This window comes from Trachypithecus francoisi, unplaced genomic scaffold (assembly GCF_009764315.1).
Source record: "Trachypithecus francoisi isolate TF-2019V2 unplaced genomic scaffold, Tfra_2.0 Lachesis_group4, whole genome shotgun sequence".
Classification (NCBI taxonomy): Eukaryota; Metazoa; Chordata; class Mammalia; order Primates; family Cercopithecidae; genus Trachypithecus; species Trachypithecus francoisi.
In genome coordinates, this window is record NW_022681469.1 from 81,826,634 (window position 1) to 81,849,119 (window position 22,486).

The 22,486-nt window shown below is 37.9% G+C and overlaps 1 protein-coding gene across 1 annotated transcript; it reads left to right on the forward strand.

The window, feature by feature from the left end:
- Nucleotides 1-1,167: 1,167 nt before the first annotated feature.
- Nucleotides 1,168-1,870, forward strand: LOC117072154 (cyclin-dependent kinase 2-associated protein 2-like; the record flags this gene model as incomplete). Its single annotated transcript, XM_033192099.1, has 2 exons — nucleotides 1,168-1,217; nucleotides 1,372-1,870. Coding segments are annotated over 2 exons (549 nt in total), but the record flags the coding sequence as incomplete, so codon positions are not given.
- Nucleotides 1,871-22,486: the final 20,616 nt, after the last annotated feature.

The following is a 22,486-nucleotide window of genomic DNA, read 5'->3' on the forward strand; positions in this document are numbered from 1 at the left end:
AGCAAATTTACACTTTATTATAGGGCTAGACCCTTTGGCACAAGTTATTTTATTTTAATCTTCACTACTTTATGAGCTAGAGATTAATAGCACTGGTTTACGAATTATGAAGTTTAGTGGTTGTGACTTGCTGAAGGTTAGACAGTTGGACCATCAGCTTGGCTGTATTGATCCCACATCTTTAAGTTCACAGCTTTTTTTACTTTCCCCAGCAGTCTTCTTACTGAACTTCTCCAAGTTGTTCTGTTCTCAACAACACACTTTCACATTCTGTATTATTGTAGTGATTGTTCAGTGAATATTCTGGAATAAGTTTTCCCAAGAGTCAAAAATAAGTTAAAGACCTAATTCACAAATGACAACCCCCATAGTATGAAAAATAAAATAGCTTGGCCACAAGTGTGAAAGACCATTTCTTCTGAAAAATGACAGTCAGCACACACAGACAAATGATTAGTCCTCCCTGATTCGTATGCAGCTAGTAGCTTGTCTGAACCCTTCAGGTTATGACCATGACACTGGGATACTTTTGATTTGCTTCTTAATTGAAAATCACATGGTAACGATGGCCAGGTTCCATATAGCACAATCTCATCATCTCTCAGGGGCAATCAATGACTTCAAAGCTGTCTGGCACTAATAGAAGCGCACTCAAATAGCTTTCAGGAGAACACAATCACTGCCTTTCTCTTTTCTAGTTTTTTAGCACAATAGTTTAGAACAATGTAGGGGAAAGCATGCGACTGGAAGAGATGGAGTTTTTAGATTTTTTAAAAATTTTAGTTCTATTACCCTCTAACTGGGTTACCTTGGGCAAGTCTCTTAACCTCTCTGGGTCTATATGTAAGAACTGGAGATAATGATACTTGACCTGCCAACCTCACAGGGCGGTTAGGAGAATCGATTGTCAGAAGGTGACATGTAAGTGTTGTGCAAATGTAAAAGGTTGGGCAAGGAAACCTGGAGATTTTCAATCAAGAACCTGACTTTTACTGTCCCATTCTATTTTTTATTCTACCTTAATATTCTAGTGAGGAAAATCACCCATGTCAAATTCCACAGATAACATTGTAACATTGATTTCATCCCCTTTCTCTATACTTATATTTTATAAAAAGATATATGCTGTTAATATAAAATTGGATTCCTTGTTTAGAAATGTGATTTTTCACCCCCTGCTCCAGCACCCCTGGGCCGTGCACCCCGGTCCCTACCAGGTGAGGATCTAGCTCCACTCCTGCTCGCCTGCTGGGCGGTAGAGACCTCGAAATGAAGACAACCTGAGTTCTGCAATATTGGGCCTGCCGCCTACCCTCGCTGAGCCTCAGTTTGCTGGCCCCGCTGGTCCATGAAGTGGGCGTGGTCACGAAGCGTCCCATCGCCTTCGGGCTCAAAGTCAGGGGCCGCTGCCCCTTTCAGACCGCTGTTTAACGACTTTGGGCCGCCTTCCATGGGCTTTGTGCAGGAGATGAAGTCACCAGCACCCAGGGCTCCCAGAACACCCTACAAGGACCTGCTGTCGGTCATAGAGGAGATAAGCAAAGAGATCCGGCCCATCTATGCTGGCAGCAAGAGCACCATGAAGGGCCTGAAGAGAGGTATCATCCATGCCCGGGCCCTAGTCGGAGTGCGCCTGGCAGAGACAGAGTGGAGCGTCCGCACGAAACAGGAAGCCCCTCGGCCTCAGGGTCTGGACCTTTCCTGGCCATTGCAGAGCACCCGCTTCTCCCTGGCTGCACTAGCCATCCTGGACTTCCTGTCCTGTGTCCCTTGGTGGGTGCCCTCCAGGAACCAAGGGGCGGCTCTCACTCGAGGTGGCAGCACTAACTATGCCCCCCAAAAACAAGAGTTAGCAGCGAGGTCCCAGTGAATGCCACCCATGACCTGCCAACAGTGTTGCCTACTGGAGCTTTCTGTGGCCCCACTACGCAGCTCTTCCCAGCACTTCTCCCACTTTGTCGTGAGCCTCCTTCTCTCCCAGCAGGGGCTCAGGCCTGGCACCTCTCTGCCCCATGTCCTAGGCCATAGTGACTCTTTTCTCAGTGTGTCTTTTGCTAAATATGCCCTTTTCATATTAATAAAAGATGATTTGGAGTTGTGCTCTCAAAAAAAATCTGATTTTTCACTTATCAAGGACATTTTGCAGATTATTAGTCTGTGAAAACAAATATTCCACTGAATAAATATTTAATTTCTGAACATTAAGGTTTTCAACTTTTAACCATTATCAATAATTATATGGTGACTGTCCTTTTATGTAAATTGTTGCCTGTATGAGTATTGCTTTATGATTAATTCTAAGTGGGATTTGTGTGTTAACAATTTTAATATTTGTAAGTCTTTTGTTACAGATTTAAAAATTGCTTTCGTAAAATTGTATAAATGTAAACTCCCAAAGACTATGAATGAAGCTCTCTATCTTATGTCACCCCCACCTAAGTGAAACATCTTATCACACACAGCACAATACAAAACAATACATGGCATCTGCAGAGATGGGGAATACAACAATGGTTTGTAGTCAAATCTCAGGTTAGCAGTAAACACTTTCATGTGGCTATCAGATGTGTTCCAGCAGCCTGTGGTGATAATACTTAAGGGACTCAGAATTTTCATCTTGTCTCTGATTATTTACTTATGATAGATTTCTAAATATAAATTCATTGGAATAAAAAATACATGAACAAGTTTTTTGAAATCCTCTTTACACATATAAACATTCTCACATTGCTTTCCACAAGCTCATGTTGGTTTAAGTTTCCACAAATGATATTTTTCATTCATCCAGTCAATCAACAAATGCACAATGATCACTTCTTTTGTGTCATGCATTGTTCTAGGCACCAGTGATAAAACAATGAATAAAACAGATAGAAATTACAGCCCTCGTGGAGCTCATGCTCTGGAGGAGAAAGAAAATAACTGGGACTGATATGCAAAACCTGTAGCATATTAAATGCACATAACAGCTAAGAAGAAGAGGCAAAGAAGTGGAAGTAATAAGGCAGGGACTTAGAATTCTAGATCAAGTGACTGAGAAAGGCCTCAAAGAGATGACATTTGAGTACAAATTTCGCTGTGTCATGTTTTACTGATAGGTTAACATAAGAGTCAAGAATGGGTCAATGACTTATCAATATATTAATAGTAGTCCTTATTGACCCTGATAAGATCCATTTGAGTGGGCTGGTAGTAGTCAGAGAACAAACCTAAGGAATAAGAGTGAAAGAGCTCACTAGATTTGCACCCATGTAAGTTCTTAAGATAGTGGGGAAAAAAACATCTAATCAAGATGAGGAGACTAGAGAGTAGTCTATCAATCAAAAGCCCTAACTTGCAACAAACTGTTCATTTGGCTGAATGTCTTTTATAAGTCATTTACTCAAATGTAATATTGTCAGTCTTATACTTTAAAATATTTATGTATTATAATTACGCTGGTCATGGTGGTGGTGAAGTGTTACTTATGTTTGAAAGGATCTTTATTCAAAATCTGTGCTCAGGGTAGCTATACAAGTGATTCAGACTTATCCAAATATATCCCCAGGACATCTATGAATTAGCATAAAGTAAATTAGTAATGCTTTTCATTGATGAATGTGTTCAAGATATGTAATTAGCTAGAAAAAACTGTGATACCCCCTTGCCTCAATAAGTGTATTAGAATCCTGGTTAGCCCATTAGTATATTTGAAATAGCACTTTGGGTTAGGAGCTCCATTTGCATCTGTCCATCCTTAGCTAGTAGAAGGCCCTAATTCTAAATCTGGAGTAGAAAGTTGATTGTGTTTGTCTTCAGAATATTGTTAGATAATGCTGGAAGTGAAACTCTCACCAGAATATTGTTAGATATACCTGGGAGTGAAACTCATGTAATGTGCTTGCCTGAAAGGGAAGAGAGGACCTTCTATATTTTCTCCCTAAGCTTTTATTTCAACATCATGCCTGGAGCTCATAGGCCATCACTGATGGAAGAATAACCTGGATGCCATAAAGGTTTCCACGGTGTGAGAAGAACCTGAATCAAACCTTGCTGTGCCTGACTAAGCTCTTCTGTGTGAATTCCTCGAAAGTCACTTCCTGGACATGTGAAGATATGGAGGTCTTCAAGACGCTGGGTGATTCCCTTACCAGCCTGCACAGGCTGGAAGCCGCAAGACTTCCCCCAGGAGAGTACCTCAGGAGAGGGTCCTCATGGAGAATAGCAAGGGGACTCTAATGTGGGTCTCCTCAGTGTGCTTTCTTCAGCCCCCTAGTCTAGAGGCTTCTGCCTGATGTTCTTCCAATCCCAGGGAAGCTTCTCATCCATTCTCCAAGCCTTTTCCAACCATGAACCAAATGAAAAGAGTAAAGCTTCTTTGCATTTTTCCAAAGAGCTCAGGTTCAATAGTTTTCTTTAATGTTTAAGGATATTTTCAAAGCATTTATGTTCATTTATTTTGTTTTGTTTTATATTTACTTATTTTTTAAAAAGCAGCTGCATATTCAGACATTGACACATTTTCTTATAAGATATTAAAGCATGCAGTTATTAAGACTCTGAATTTAAAATGATCTATAAGTTCATTGAGCATGCTTTAATGTCTTCTCATAAAATGTATCAGATATAATAACAAATATATTTTAAATTATAAAGGCAATGTAGAAATGCTATATCAACATATACTATTCAAATGTTAATCATTTTAAAAAGAATTAACAAGAATTCATGTGAACTCAATGAACTCAACTTATTACTAAATTACCTAACAGAAAATTCTGAAAGCACTTAAAGGTCACTTTGATAATAGAATTCTAGTATCACCTCTGCCTCACCACACTGCACCATTTTTATCGATACATCTAAGATTGTTCATTCACACAGTATCTTAAGAGAAAGCATTAAAGCAATTAGACTGAGACAACAACACAGTAAGTACCTGCAATGTACTGAGGGAAGAGAGACCTAAAGTGTTTTAATCCCATGTTGTTCCCAAAAGCCTGTAAGATTTCTCAGGAAAGAGCTCTTCAAGTAAAGAGTTAACAACTAACATATCTTCCCCAAGAAACTGAACAGAGCGCATACAGAACAGTTCAATACACATCACTGAGAAGACTACACAGGAACACACTCTACAGTGGAATAAAACTTAGTCAATAAATATCAAAGCTTTGCAAATCATTTTATTTCATTACTCCTTCAACAAGCATGTATGGAGAACCCATATTACAAGGCCTTTCAGGGGTACACAAAGTAAGAGACCCGGCCCAGGCTTTCAAAACGCTAATCCATGACCTAAGAAAATATTAAAAATACTCTTAGAAAAGGACACAAACCAAAAAATATTGACTATGCTGCCACATAAATGTGTGACACAGACATGGAGTTCAATGAAGGAATATGGAAGAGAGATTTCCATTGGTTGAGGGATAAGGGAAGGCGTCATAGAGAAGTTGAGGAACATCATGAAGACAGGCGAATTTCAAAATGGTGATGCAAAAGTTGACAGGTATGCCATGACACATATGGTCTTTTTGTGAATATATTCTTCTTAGACAAATGTTAATATATTTTAGGAGCAGGTGCCTTGTCTCCTATTTTTTAAGTCTTATACTTCTTTTCATTTATTAACCTAATATTTCTAGTATTAGTGCCTCTGGGTTATAAGAAAAGTCACTTTATATACTCTGCTGAAAAATATGTGTTATTAAAAATTACCACATCCTCTCTATCTACCAAATGAATTAAAGAATCAAAATATACATCTTTTTCTACCCTAACCATATATGTGTTTTTAAAATAAGCATTCTTTACATGCTATCACTCAACTTCTTTACTCTAAAGGATGCAGCCAACTTTAACTGCTAGTATGTAAATTTAATTTATAATTACTTTGGGAAATAATTATAACACCACTTGGCGAATTTTATTCTAAGATGACATTACTCTGAGTATTCAGCCTTATGGGGCTTTTAATATAGGGTAGTCATCTCAAGTTTCTATGATAGCTACAGAACTTTTATTTAAACAGATTAGACCTTAATATAAATAGGTTGAAATATCATAAATTTCTGGACTCAGCATTGATTGAATAAATATAAAGCAATATAAAGATCAATTATAAAATCACGGCATGTTGACTTTATTACTATTGAAGTTTGGGGGGCATATTAAATACACTTGTTTTACTTTGACCCAGATAACAGCTATTGTATAATAAACACAGAAATTCAGTAGATGAAAAGTAAAATATTTTTATTTAAAAAAAATTCTTTAAAAAAATTTCAAGCAAATACAAAATTAAAAGGAATAATAGAATTAATCCTCAACATCCAGCTTCAATGTTCTTCAGTTTTTGGCCCTATTTGTTTGATTTATACCCCCATCTACTTTGCCACCTCCTAATTGCATTATTTTGAAACAAATGTTTAATATTATTTCATCCGCAAATATTTTAGTATTTATCAATAAAAGATAAAAAAACATCTTGACTACAATATTATTATCATACCTAAGGAAAAAATTAACAATAATTCCTTAATGTATCTCATAGATAGCCTTCTAAGATGGTCACCAGTCATTCTCACCTCCCAGCATCAAAGACTTTTTGTTGCTGTTCTTCCCTTTGAGTGTTACCTGAACCTTTAAATGAATAAAATATGGCTAATGGAATGGGATATCACTCTGAGATTAGATTACAAAGACTGAGAATTTCATCTTGTGAATATTTTCTCTCTCACCTTCTCTTGTTCTCTCAATTTGTCATTTTCCATATCTTTCCATGGGCCATGATTGATCATTCTCATTTATATATATATTTTCTCTCTCTCTCTCTCTCTCTCTCTCACACACACACACACACACACACACCACACACACACACACACTTTTTCTATCTCTTTTTGAGCCCTAACTCTGGGAGAAGCAACCTGTCTTATTGTGAGAAGCCCTATGGAGAGGCCTGTGTAGCAGGCTAATGACTCTGTCCATGAGCCGGATTATAGCTGAAGCCTGACAAGCCACATAAGCGAACTTGGACGCAGATCCTCAGTCAAGATATCTCAGTCAAGCCTTCAGATATCTGCAGTCCTAAAGGATACCTTGATTGCAGTCTTATGAAGGACCTTGAGACAGAGGCACCTATATAAGCCATGCTCAGATGCCTGGCCGACAGACACTGTGAGATAGTGTGTTTGTTATTTTAAGCCACTATGTTTTGGAGTAATTTGTTACAGGACCACATATGCATAAAAGAGTATCATTAAACATTCAGTCAATGCTCAAATTCTATGATCGTCTTGTACATGATTTTTTACAGTTGGGTTGTTTGAATCAGAATCCAAACAAGTTTCTCATGTTGCTTTTGGTTAATATGCCATTGAAACATTTATCCTTAGATTCCTCCTACCTCATTTTTCTTTGTCATTTTTCAACTTTGTTGTTGATAAAGCTGATATTGAAGACCATGACATGGTGTGAAGACAGTGGATTTGCCAGCAATTTCTGCTACTCTGATTCAGACTCGAAAATTTTCTAGGAGGAAAGTTTAGATTTCCTGAACAAGTATACTTCTTCCGAATCATATCTCAAACTTCTCTGGCACAGACGTACCAGAGAAAATCATGGGGAATGGGGAAAAAATGAACAGCAATAGAAGGAACTATTTTTAAACTGAAATGAAACATGAGGGCTATACAACCACATGTTTAAGTTCTTTATATCAAAATTACGATAGAGGCCATATTAAAATGATCTCTTATTCTTAATATCCTTGAATAGATAAAGTGTCAACTAAAGAACATTGCTCATGGCAGGCATGGTGAGCACCTTGGGAGGTCAAGGCAGGAGGATCACTTAAGGTCAGGAGTTTGAGACCAGCCTGGCCAACATGGTGAAACCCTGTCTCTACTAAAAATACAAAAAAAAAATTAGCCAGGCATGGAGGCACACAGCTGTAGTCCCAGTTACTTGGAAAGCTGAGGCTGGAGAATCACTTGAACCTGAGAGATAGAGGTTGCAGTGAGCTGAGATCACACTACTTCACTCCAGCCTGGGCAACAGAGAGAGACTTCATCTCAAAACAACAAAAAAAAGTTTCTCATCATAGCTTCAAATTTTTATTTTCTAATAGAAAGAGTGAATTTTGATGGATTTAAAACATTATATTACTTAATGTGAGAATTAATTGATAATTGAAGTTTTCCATAACAAGGGAGTGAAAAAACATTGTCAGAGAGAAATACTTACTTTTTCAACATTAAGCAGACTGACAAGGTCCTTACTCTCAGTGAGTTTACAATTCATCAGAAAAGTTAAGCAATCACATACATGCATACACATATGCACAGCAAGAAAGATACATGAATTTAAAAATGTATGCAATGTTGTGAAAGCATAACATAAAAAGTCTGATATAATCCACTGGATTATGGACGAATTCCTTAAAGGCACAGCATTTGAACCAACATGATAAAAATAAGGATAATTTCACTAAGTGTAGACAATGGGGGCAGGCATAAAGAGGAGTGCCAAGCAGAAAGTACGCAGAACTTAAGTATGCAGGACTTAAGTATGCAGAAAGTAGGCAGAAAGAGGTGCATCAAGCAGAAAGCCCCCGAGGAAATGGGGAGCATGACTCATGCCTGGAACTGAAGGAAAGTCAGTGTTGCTGAAATACTGAGCCAGGCCAGATTATGCATAGCTCTCTGGACCATATTACAAATTTTGACTTTTATCCTAAGATCAATGAGAAGATATGGAAGAGTTTCTTTCAAGCAAGAGAAAAGGATAATAGAAGAACTTCAAAGAGAATGGAGAATGGTTTCAAGAAAGGCAAACATGGATATACTTGGCTAAATATCTCTGCCTTTGATACTATCCCTTTGAATTTATTACCTACATAGGTAACACTTCTAATAGCTTGGTCACACAGTCCCTTCATCTCTTCTCAGTGCTCTTCTCATTCACTCTACTTGAAATACTATTGGACTGAAAGTGGGCCTTGTCATTACCAACCATGGCACTCCCACCATAATCTCAGTTTCAAGAACCTCGTCCTCACTCTCTGGCCATTGACTTCCACCTTTTCAGCTCATTTCCTCTAGTAACTATTAGTTTCCTGTTGCTGCCATAACAAGTTATCACAAACTTGGTGGCTTAAAACAACACAAGTTATCTTACAGTTCTGAAGATCAGAAATGTGCAAGTCTCACTGGCCAAAATCAGTGTCATCAGAGCCTTCTCCATACCTAACATGGCAGCAGATTTTGGGGTAGTTGCTCACTTCCTTATGTTGAAACACTTTCTTCACTTGATTTCTAGACACAAATTTATCTTAAGAGTATCCTCCTACCTGTGGTCATCCTTTCTCAATCCCCGTTATGAGGTCCTCCTCATCTCTTTACACTACAATAGTGCTGTATTCTAGGGCCTGGTTCATAGGTATCTTCTCTATTTATTCTCATTCTTCAAGCAAACTACTTTTGCTCACAATTTTAATTATCTTATAATGTATGCTTTCAAATATCACTATACTTCCACTAGAATGTATGTCATTTTAGATGTGGTATAGTGTAGTGGATAAAAATCTCAAGCTCTGGAAGAGAGTGTCTTGTACTCTACTCTGCCAGTTACTAGCAAAGTGGTCCTGAGCGAATTAATATTCTTGCCTCAATTTTCTCATCCATAAAATGGGGCTAACAATAGTGAATTTACAAAGGTACTTTGAGGGCTAAATGAGTGAATAAAGTCCATAAAACAGTGCCCAGAATATTGTAACACTCAGTAAATGATATGTATTATTATTATCAGGCATCCACTTGACTTTATGAAATCTAAAATCTTGATTTCCTTCCAACAACAACATGCTTCTACAGTCTTCTCTATTTCACTAAATATCAATTCTATCCTTAAACATGTTTGGAAGAAAACTGGAAGTTATTCTTTCTTTTAAAACTATGGCCCACCCCATCAACAAGTTTTTAGTTCTGCTTTCAAAATACAACTGGACTTTCATAGTTTCTCATCATTTCCATTAATAAAACCTGAATCTAAGCTTAGTATAAGGTTGATATCTCTCATCCTAATTATTTCTTCAGGTTGACAACTGATTTCACTGATTCTACTCTTAACCCCTTAAAATCAGTTTTCAATACAGCAGCCAGAGTGACCATACTAAAATTATATTCCTTATCTGCCTAAAATCCTCCTGTAGTTTTACATTCACTTAGAATATAGGTCAAGGCCCTTACCATGGCCTCAAGGCTACATGTGACCTGGCTCAATCTTTGAGGAGCCAATAAGATTTAAGAAAAATCCTATTATTCATACTATTGATTACTGTAATCACGCTGACCTCCTTGATGTTCCTCAGATTCTCCACCTAAGAACTGAACTTTGAACTGACCAAAAAGTCTTATACTTGCAAGGCTCCATACTTCCTTTACCCTACGTTATTCTTCTTAGCACTTACCACTATTTGGCATACTACGTATTTGTTTATTAGTTCTTGCTTCCACCAAATCGTCAATTTCTTGAGAACAAATAGTTTGTTTTATCTACGGTTGTGTTTCCAAAGTCTAGAACTGTGTCTGGCATATGGTAGTGAATGAACAAATAAATATATAAATGTATGTTTTATACAATCAGTTGTATTATAATGACATTCAAGGAGCTCAGGAAGATTCCAAAAATAATATGTTTTGATTAAAAATTATTGACTTGGTGCTGGAGATTGAGTTGGAATGTTAAGTGCACTAGATGCATGATCAGGTAGCTCAAAAGAAAAACTGAGATGTGGATATAAGTTTGAGGTTCACCTGTGTAGAGATATAATTGAAATTACAAAAGATGGATGAGATCCCCAAGGGAGACAGTACACATTGAGAATAGAGAGGAGCATCAAGTGGAAACGTGAAGGACTCTAACATAGACATGAAGTCCGGAAAGGAGAATTCCCCAGTGAAGGGAAGGAAAATAAAGGACAACAGGTAAGGGGCAGCACAGGTGAGCAGGCAACTCTAAGCTGTTTGAAGTTTACTAGGAAACAAGTATTGTTGTATTGATGGATAGAGTCAATGCTGAAGAGGTCCAGGATCCACAGGTTTTGTGTGACTTATTAGGGATACTAAAGTATAGACTGGGGACCCTGAAGACTCTAGGATGAAAAATAGAGTCAAATGGGCTAGATGGATTAAGTGCCAAGTTTTAGAGAAACAGCATTTCTAATGACATTAAATAGTGAAGACTGCTACTTTTGTTTTCAGTATTTTTCATATTTGAATACTCAACAAACATTTTCTTGGCGAAGAACTTCTATGTGTCTAGCCTCATTAAAATCCTTCAGAAATATTGGGAGACATGAAGTCCTTGCCCATGCCTATGTCCTGAATGGTATTACCTAGGTTTTCTTCTAGGGTTTTTATGGTATTAGGTCTAACATTTAAGTCTCTAATCCATCTTGAATTAATTTTCATATCAGGAGTAAGGAAAGGATCCAGTTTCAGCTTTCTACTTATGGCTAGCCAATTTTCCCAGCACCATTTATTAAATAGGGAATCCTTTCCCCATTTCTTGTTTTTCTCAGGTTTGTCAAAGATCAGATGGCTGTAGATGTGTAGTATTATTTCTGAGGGCTCTGGTCTATATCTCTGTTTTGGTACCAGTACCATGCTGTTTTGGTTACTGTAGTCTTGTAATATAGTTTGAACTCAGGTAGCGTGATGCCTCCAGCTTTGTTCTTTTGGCTTAGGATTGTCTTGGCAATGCAGGCTCTTTTTTGGTTCCATATGAACTTTAAGGCAGTTTTTTCCAATTCTGTGAAGAAAGTCATTGATAGCTTAATGGGTACGGCATTGAATCTATAAATTACCTTGGGCAGTATGGCCATTTTCACGATATTGATTCTTCCTATCAATGAGCATGGTATGTTCTTCCATTTGTTTGTGTCCTCTTTTATTTCACTGAGCAGTGGTTTGTAGTTCTCCTTGAAGAGGTCCTTTACATCCCTTGTAAGTGGGATTCCTACGTATTTTATTCTCTTTGAAGCTATTGTGAATGGGAGTTCATTCCTGATTTGGCTCTCTGCTTGTCTGTTACTTGTGTATAAGAATGCTTGTGATTTTTGCACATTAATTTTGTATCCTGAGACTGCTGAAGTTGCTTATCAGCTTAAGGAGATTTTGGGCTGAGACAGTAGGGTTTTCTAAATATACAATCATGTCATCTGCAAACAGGGACAATTTGACTTCTTCTTTTCCTAACTGAATACTCTTTACTTCTTTCTCTTGCCTGATTGATGTAAATGACGAGTTAATGGGTGCAGCACACCAACATGGCATATGTATACATATGTAACAAGCCTGCACGCTGTGCACATGTACCCTAGAACTTAAAGTATAACAAAAAAAAATTACAAATTAAAAAAAAGAAATATTGGGAGAAATTACTCTTAAAGAAATGGACATGTTTTGGTTGAATTACACAGCTTAAAGAGTTTGCTTTCAGGACTTATCAATATTTCCATAGAACTGAAATTTCTTTGTATTAAATCATCTAAAAGAAAGTTATTTCACAATAAATGAATCAAATGAATGGCTAAATATATTGTTTGGTTTTTCTCCTTCCAAGTATCCTTGATGGCTCTGGAAACAAATGCTATGATTTCCTGGGCTTTCAGAAAGAAAGTGGATTTTTAAGCACTTCATATCACCCAAGAAATTTACATAGGAATCATCCAGAAAAATTAATCAGAAGAGAAGATCACCTATCACCTATGAGGAATTAAAGAAGGCTTGAAAACGAAAAAGCAAGTAGGGGTATTATTTACAATCAAAACAGCACCAGAATATAAAGTGGTATGTACAATCGGCATAGCCTTGAACCACTTATACTATTTATTCAATTCACAAATATTTTATTCAAAAAATGATTGGTCAATCAGTGTAGCATTATTTAAACATAAATGTCATGGCCTCTTAAGTTTAGTCTTTGTTCAATGAGCACATAGAACGTTTTCTCACTGATACTTGAACAGCTCTCACTCACTTCTTTGAGATATATCACATCACCTTTTCAGATGGCCTTTCTCTGACAATCCCATATAAAACTGCAATCATTCTGTTAATTTTCTACTTTAACTGTCATTTATTTGTTTGCTGTCTGCTCCCCACCCTACCCGAACAAAAATAAGACATCTTTGAAAGCAGAAATTTTGTTTTATCACTGATGTACTCCCGATGCCTGCTGTGTAATAGAGACTCAAGAAGTATTTTGTTTGAATTAAGGAATAAATGAATGAAATATAAGAAAAAGAGGCTGGGGAAAATTAATTTTATACTACTATTTACAGCTATCTGATATTTATACTGTTCCAGAGAAATGATATAACACAGAGGAAAAATGAAGAAAAGTCTTTGTGGATAACGATTTCAGAGTTTGGCTATTAATCCCAGCTCTGTCACTTTCTAACTGAGCAGCGTGGGTTCATTTTTAATCCTTTATGCATCAAATTTTTCACTTATATGTGTCAACCACCAATTCCACCACACTTAACTGCAGTAGGAGAGAACGTGGCAGGATCTTTGTTGTATCTCAGATATTAGTGATCTCATTGTTCAGTTTCCACCTATGAGTGAGAACATGCGGTGTTTGGTTTTCTGTTCTTGCGATAGTTTGCTGAGAATGATGGTTTCCAGCTGCATCCATGTCCCTACAAAGGACACAAACTCATCCTTTTTTATGGCTGCATAGTATTCCATGGTGTATATGTGCCACATTTTCTTAATCCAGTCTGTCACTGATGGACATTTGGGTTGATTCCAAGTCTTTGCTATTGTGAATAGTGCTGCAATAAACATACGTGTGCATGTGTCTTTATAGCAGCATGATTTATAATCCTTTGGGTATATACCCAGTAATGGGATGGCTGGGTCATATGGTACTTCTGGTTCTAGATCCTTGAGCAATCGCCATACTTTTTTCCATATGGTTGAACTAGTTTACAATCTCACCAACAGTGTAAAAGTGTTCCTATTTCTCCACATCCTCTCCAGCACCTGTTGTTTCCTGATTTTTTAATGATTGCCATTCTAACTGGTGTGAGATGGTATCTCATTGTGATTTTGACTTGCATTTCTCCAATGGCCAGTGATGATGAGCATTTTTTTCATGTGTCTGTTGGCTGTATGAATGTCTTCTTTTGAGAAATGTCTGTTCATATCCTTTGCCCACTTTTTGATGGGGTTGTTTGTTTTTTTCTTGTAAATTTCTTTGAGTTTTTTGTAGGTTCTGGATATTAGCCCTTTGTCTGATGAGTAGATTGCAAAAATTTTCTCCCATTCTGTAGGTTGCCTGTTCACTCTGATGGTAGTTTCTTTTGCTGTGCAGAAGCTCTTTAGTTTAATTAGATCCCATTTGTCAATTTTGGCTTTTGTTGCCATTGCTTTTGGTGTTTTAGACATGAAGTCCTTGCCCATGCCTATGTCCTGAGGGTATTACCTAGGTTTTCTCCAAGGGTTTTTATGGTATTAGGTCTAACATTTAAGTCTCTAATGCATCTTGAATTAATTTTCATATCAGGAGTAAGGAAAGGATCCAGTTTCAGCTTTCTACTTATGGCTAGCCAATTTTCCCAGCACCATTTATTGAATAGGGAATCCTTTCCCCATTTCTTGTTTTTCTCAGGTTTGCCAAAGATCAGATGGCTATAGATGTGTAGTATTTTTCTGAGGAGTCTGTTCTGTTCCATTGGTCTATACCTCTGTTTTGGTACAAGTACCATGCTGTTTTGGTTGCTGTAGCCTTGTAGTATAGTTTGAAGTCAGGTAGCGTGACGCCTCCAGTTTTGTTCTTTTGACATAGGATTGTCTTGGAAATGCGGGCTCTTTTTGGTTCCATATGAACTTTAAAGCAGTTTTTTCCAGTTCTGTGAAGAAACTCATTGGTAGCTTGATGGAGATGGCATTGAATCTATAAATTACCTTGGGCAGTATGGCCATTTTCACGATATTGATTCTTCCTATCAATGAGCATGGTATGTTCTTCCATTTGTTTGTGTCCTCTTTTATTTCACTGAGCAGTGGTTTGTAGTTCTCCTTGAAGAGGTCCTTTACATCCCTTGTAAGTGGGATTCCTACGTATTTTATTCTCTTTGAAGCAATTGTGAATGGAAGTTCATTCATGATTTGGCTCTCTTTTTGTCTGTTACTGGTGTATAAGAATGCTTGTGATTTTTGCACATTAATTTTGTATCCTGAGACTTTGCTGAAGTTTCTGTTCAGCTTAAGGAGATTTTGGGCTGAGACGATGGGGTTTCTAAATATACAATCATGTCATCTGCAAACAGGGACAATTTGACTTCTTCTTTTCCTAACTGAATATGCTTTATTTCTTTCTCTTGTCTGATTGCCTGAGCTAGAACTTCCAACACTATGTTGAATAGAAGTGGTGAGAGAGGGCATCCCTGTCTTGTGCCAGTTTTCAAAGGGAATTTTTCCAGTTTTTGCCCATTCAGTATGATATTGGCTGTGAGTTGGTCATCAATAGCTCTTATTATTTTGAGATATGTTCCATCATACCGAATTTATTGAGCGTTTTTAGCATGAAGGGCTGTTGAATTTTGTTAAAGGCCTTTTCTGCATCTATTGAGATAATCATGTGGTTTTTGTCTTTGGTTCTGTTTATATGCTGGATTACATTTATTGATTTGCATATGTTGAACCAGCCTTGCATCTCAGGGATGAAGCCCACTTGATCATGGTGGATAAGCTTTTTGATGTGCTGCTGGATCCAGTTTGCCAGTATTTTACTGAGGATTTTTACATCGATGTTCATCAGGGATATTGGTCTAAAATTTTCTTTTTTTGTTGTGTCTCTGCCAGGCTTTGGTATCAGGATGATATTGGCCTCATAAAATGAGTTAGGGAGGATTCCCTCTTTTTCTATTGATTGGAATAGTTTCAGAAGGAATGGTACCAGCTCCTCCTTGTACCTCTGGTAGAATTCAGCTGTGAATCCATCTGGCCCTGGATTTTTTTTGGTTGGTAGGCTATTAATTATTTCCTCAATTTCAGAGCCTGCTATTGGTCTATTCAGGGATTCAGCTTCTTCCTGGTTTAGTCTTGGGACAGTGTAAGTATCCAGGAAATTATCCATTTCTTCTAGATTTTCTAGTTTATTTGCATAGAGGTATTTATAATATTCTCTGATGGTAGTTTGTATTTCTGTGGGGTCTGTGGTGATATCCCCTTTATCTTTTTTTATTGCGTCTATTTGATTCTTCTCTCTTTTCTGTTTTATTAGTCTTGCTAGCAGTCTATCAATTTTGTTGATCTTTTCAAAAAACTAACTCCTGGATTCATTGATTTTTTGGAGGGTTTTTGTGTCTCTATCTCCTTCAGTTCTGCTTTGATCTTAGTTATTTCTTGCCTTCTGCTAGCTTTTGAATGTGTTTGCTCTTTCTTCTCTAGTTCTTCTAATTGTGATGTTAGAGTGTCCATTTTAGATCTTTTCAGCTTTCTCTTGTGGGCATTTAGTGCTATAAATTTCCCTCTACACACTGCTTTAAATGTGTCCCAGAGATTCTGGTATGTTGTATCTTTGTTCTCATTGGTTTCAAAGAACATCTTTATTTCTGCCTTCATTTCGTTATGTACCCAGTAGTCATTCAGGAGCAGGTTATTCCGTTTCCATGTAGTTGAGCGGTTTTGATTGACTTTCTCAGTCCTGAGTTCTAGTTTGATTGCACTGTGGTCTGAGAGAGAGTTTGTTATAATTTCTGTTCTTGTACATTTGCTGAAGAGTGCTTTACTTCCAATTATGTGGTCAATTTTGGAATAAGTGTGATGTGGTGCTGAGAAGAATGTATATTCTGTTGATTTGGGGTAGAGAGTTCTGTAGATGTCTATCAGGTCTGCTTGCTACAGAGATGAGTTCAATTCCTGGATATCCTTGTTAACTTTCTGTCTCGTTGATCTGTCTAATGTTGACAGTGGGGTGTTGAAGTCTCCCATTATTATTGTATGGGAGTCTAAGTCTCTTTGTAAGTCTCTAAGGACTTGCTTTATGAATCTGGGTGCTCCTGTATTGGGTGCATATATATTTAGGATAGTTAACTCTTCCTGTTGAACTGATCCCTTTACCATTATGTAATGGCCACCTTTGTCTCTTTTTGATCTTTGATGGTTTAAAGTCTGTTTTATCAGAGACTAGGATTGCAACCCCCACTTTTTTTTGTTCTCCATTTGCTTGGTAGATCTTTCTCCATCCCTTTATTTTGAGCCTATGTATGTCTCTGCATGTGAGATGGGTCTCCTGAATACAGCCGACTGATGGGTCTTGAGTCTTTATCCAGTTTGCCAGTCTGTGTCTTTTAATCAGACCATTTAGTCCATTTACATTTAAGGTTAATATTGTTATGTGTGAACTTGATCCTGCCATTATGATATTAACTGGTTATTTTGCTCGTTAGTTGATGCAGTTTCTTTCTAGCCTCGATGGTCTTTACATTTTCGCATGTTTTTGTAATGGCTGGTACTGGTTGTTCCTTTCCATGTTTAGTGATTCCTTCAGAGTCTCTTGTAAGGCAGGCCTGGTGGTGACCAAATCTCTAAGCATTTGCTTATCTGTAAAGGATTTTATTTCTCCTTCACTTATGAAACTTAGTTTGGCTGGATATGAAATTCTGGGTTTAAAATTCTTTTCTTTAAGAATGTTGAATATTGGCCCCCTCTCTCTTCTGGCTTGTAGAGTTTCTGCCGAGAGATCTGCTGTTAGTCTGATGGGCTTCCCTTTGTCGGTAACCCGACCTTTCTCTCTGGCTGCTCTTAAGATTTTTTCCTTCATTTCAACTTTGGTGAATCTGGCAATTATGTGTCTTGGAGTTGCTTTTCTCAAGGAGTAACTTTTTGGCGTTCTCTGTATTTCCTGAATTTGAATGTTGGCCTGCCCTACTAGGTTGGGGAAGTCCTCCTGGATGATATCCTGAAGAGTGTTTTCCAACTTGGCTCCATTTTCCCCCTCACTTTCAGGCACACCAATCAGACGTAGATTTGGTCTTTTTACATAATCCCATACTTCTTGCAGGCTTTGTTCATTTCTTTTTCTTCTTTTTTCTTTAGATTTCTCTTCTCGCTTCATTTCATTCATTTGATCCTCAATCGCTGATACTCTTTCTTCCAGTTGATCGAGTCGGTTATTGAAGCTTGTGCATTTGTCACGCATTTCTCGTGTCATGGTTTTCATCTCTGTCAGTTCGTTTATGGCCTTCTCTGCATTAATTATTCTAGTTATCAATTCTTCCACTCTTTTTTCAAGATTTTTAGTTTCTTTGCGCTGGGTATGTAATTCCTCCTTTAGCTCTGAGAAGTTTGATGGACTGAAGTTTTCATCTCTCATCTCGTCAAAGTCATTCTCCATCCAGCTTTGATCCGTTGCTGGTGATGAGCTGCATTCCTTTGTGGGGGGAGATGCACTCTTATTTTTTGAATTTCCAGCTTTTCTGCCCTGCTTTTCCCCCATCTTTGTGGATTTATCTGCCTCTGGTCTTTGATGATGGTGACGTACTGATGGGGTTTCGGTGTGGGTGTACTTCCTGTTTGTTAGTTTTCCTTCTAACAGTCAGGACCCTCAGCTGGAGGTCAGTTGGAGATTGCTTGAGGTCCACTCCAGACCCTTTTTGCCTGGGTATCAGCAGCAGAGGATGCAGAAGATAGAATATTGCTGAACAGCGAGTGTACGTGTCTGATTCTTGCTTTGGAAGCTTCCTCTCAGGGGTGTACTCCACCGTGTGTGGTGTGGGGTGTCAGTCTGCCCCTAGTGGGGGATGTCTCCCAGTTAGGCTACTCAGGTGTCATGGACCCACTTGAGCAGACAGTCTGTCCGTTCTCAGATCTCAACCTCCGTGTTGGGAGATCCACTGCTCTCTTCAAAGCTGTCAGACAGAGTTGTTTCCATCTGTAGAGGTTTCTGCTGCTTTTGTTGTTGTAGTTATTGTTGTTTAGCTGTGCCCTGTCCCCAGAAGTGGAGTCTACAGAGACAGGCAGACCTCCTTGAACTGCTGTGAGCTCCACCCAGTTGGAGCTTTCCAGGGCTTTGTTTACCTACTTAAGCCTCAGCAATGGTGGGCACCCCTCCCCCAGCCTTGCTGCTGCCTTGCTGTTAGATTGCAGCCTGCTCTGCTAGCAATGAGGGAGGCTCCGTGGGCATTGGACCCTCCCGGCCAGGTGTGGGATATAATCTCCTGGTGTGTCCATTTGTTAAGACCCTTGGTAAAGCGCAGTATTGGGGTGGGAGTTATCCAATTTTCCAGGTGTTGTGTGTCTCAGTTCCCCTAGCTAGGAAAAGGGATTTCTTCCCCCTTGTGCTTTCCTGGTAAGGCCATGTCTTGCCCTGCTTCAGCTCTCGCTGGTCGGGCTGCACCAGCTAACCAGCACTGATTGTCTGGCACACCCCAGTGAGATGAACCCAGTACCTCAATTGAAAATGTAGAAATCACCTTTCTTCTGTGTCGCTCGCACTGGGAGCTGGAGACTGGAGCTGTTCTTATTCGACCATCTTGCTCCGTTCCCTGGTTTCAGTTGTTGCATATGAGTGTGATAATCCCTGCCCAGCCGTAGAGTGATAAGGATCAAAGAAGATTGACATTTTACAGAAAGAGATATTGTTATTATTATTAAGTTCAATACAACAAATATATTGAACCCTTACCACAGACAAGAAACAATGTTAGTCTCTAGAAATGATACTGGGAGAAATAAGCACATTATCTTTAGGAATTTACAGTTTGATAAGAGAGTTAAAACCAAAAATATTGATAATTGAACAAAAGTCACAGTAAGACAGGTGTCATAAGAAAGTTACTCAAAAATTATGACAAAGTTTTTGTTAAGGAGACCTGTGTTTGATAGCGATTCAAGAAGATATTTGTAAAAGAGGGAGCATTTGAGATAAGCTTTGAAGAAGAGGTAGATGCTGTCAATTACATAGAGAAGCAGAGGCGACAAGTTTACAACAGGCAGAAGTAACACCCTGAACAGAAGCATGCATCATATTAAGGAATTGTTTGCACTAAAACGAATTGTATGGTCCAATGAGTTTGGAAAATCTGGTCAAAACTAAACAAATTTCTTTATTGCAGGCCATTGTGAACCTTCATATGTGATGATTCATTGTTTTCCAAGAAGGATACACACTGTATACTCTTCCTGAACTTACGTAATCATGGAACAATGCACTCCCCTATTTAGAGTATCTCGCTTTTTGCTACCAAACACATTCCAGTTAAAATGGAAATGGAAACAGTTAAGAAAATTAGGTAGTGTGTGGTGAGGGGCAAGGTCAGGGAACAGAAAATAGTTCTATTTTCATGGGGCTAAAAAAGTTATTGGGGGGTACAAATTAAAAAAAATTATTGAGCATTACAATAGAAAGCGTATGTGTAATTTGGTAGTAAAGAGGGAAATCATCAATAGAGTAAGCAGAAATTATGATTGTCCAATGCTTTTCATGGATCAGTTTGTCAGCTTTATGTACAATACACTGAAACAAGGAAAAAAAGAAAATAAAAACGGGTAGGCTGCACTTTTCCCTCAGTACCCCAAATAAAAACCATGTAGAGATGTAGCATGAAGTGGAAATAAGGACAGCAATAGGATTCAAAATGTAATAAAGTAAACTGCAGAATACGACATATGATAAGATATCGAGTTGGAATATAAGACAAAGTAGATAATGAGGTGTTGAGTCTGGTTCCTGGTAGACTCTTGATGCCAATGACAGCCAGGAAATGAGGGAAATATTTGGGGTTTTTAACACAGTGAATTTCTTATTCTACTTCTTTTAAAAAGAAAGCTTTGTTTATATAAATGTTACCACTTCTATAGATGCATCCTTGTAAAGAAAATGCTTTAAGATATTTTATTTTTCCGAAGTAAAAAATTCATGATTTTTAACTTTCCATGATAAATCTAATGCTGTTAAAACATACTTTATTCATTCAGTTATTAAGTAATTTGTTGACTTTTTTTTTTTTTTTTTTAATTTTTTGAGACAGGCTTACTCTCTCACCCAGGCTGGAGTACAGTGGTGCCATCTGGGCTCACTGCAACTTCCACCTTTGGGGTTCAAGTCGTTCTCATGTCTCAGCCTCCAGAGTAGCTGAGATTACAGACATGCACCACCACCCCTGGTTAATTTTTGTGTTTTTAGTAGGGATGGGGTTTCTCCATGTTGGCCAGGTTGGTCTTGAACTCCTGGCCTCATATAACCTGCCTGCCTTGGCCTCCCAAAGTACTGGGATTACAGGTATAAGCTACCATGCCCAGCCCATAAGTTAATAAAATATTAATTATATTTTTTATTATGCAGAACATATCTCATAGGTATACCTACTATGTGTTAGAAATACCTTTAAAGCATGTCAAAGCTAATACTTACCTAATTTATCCAAAGTAATTCTTTGTCTTTGCATTAAAAGTTTCAAATAAACAGACCCACACTTTGCTTAGGTAATTAGTACTGTGTAAATAACTAAGTATTAGACTTATTAAGAAAGAGCAAGACTGTGAGCTGAGAAAAAATAGCTTCTCATATGGGTGCTAGAGTCAATATTGTAAAGGAAGTTTTAAATTCTATCCAAATTACTTAGACATTCCCTCCTGAATTGTCTTGCCTTAAAAAAAATCTGTTAATTCAGCCTAAAGTGTCTTCATTTCATTTACATAACACAAGCCTTGTCACAGTATGAAGCTACCTAAAATAGTTATTATGTCTTTGGGCAAAAATAGGCAGACAGCATTGGACAGAAAAGCATGTGAGTGCTTAGATCCCCTATAGAGACAGAGATTATATGTCTGGTTTTCTAAATACCAGAAGCTAGATTGGATTAAAATTGTGCCATTGAAAGACTCCCAGATATATCTGGGTGCTATCCAAGATTCTTGCTTCCCCAAAATACCTGGTTCCCAGGGGAGAGAAGGGAGGAACATGGGGAAATACGATTTTGTTTCTCATCACCTATTATTGTAAGAGACAACCTTGTATGAGTAAATGGCACAAGGAAATGACATACTCTTTCCATGACTATGATTTGGGAAGTTTTCAATGACCTTCGAAAAGGTTTTTCTCTGTCAACATAATCATCGATAAAAATCTCATTCACTCAGGTTTGGAAGTTTGTTTAATTGATAAAGTGCTCTGAGGTACCAAATAAGAAGTGCTAAACAAGGGTGATATGTTTTCCATTATTAATTTCATGTTGAAACCAAGGTGAAGCAGGTTTATAAAATTTCTATACCATGCTAATCACCAGGAAGATGAGCTACCTATAGGCCAATTTAAGGCACAGAGTACAGAAAACTATTAAAGATACATGCCTTTAAAAAGCACTTGGGAACTGAGGGTAAGAGAGGATGAAGATAAAATGTCTATGGGTGTCATGACCAGTTTCTAAAAGGTATAGGTAAAGTACAGAGGATTTTTTGAGCAGTAAAATTATTTCCAATGGAATATT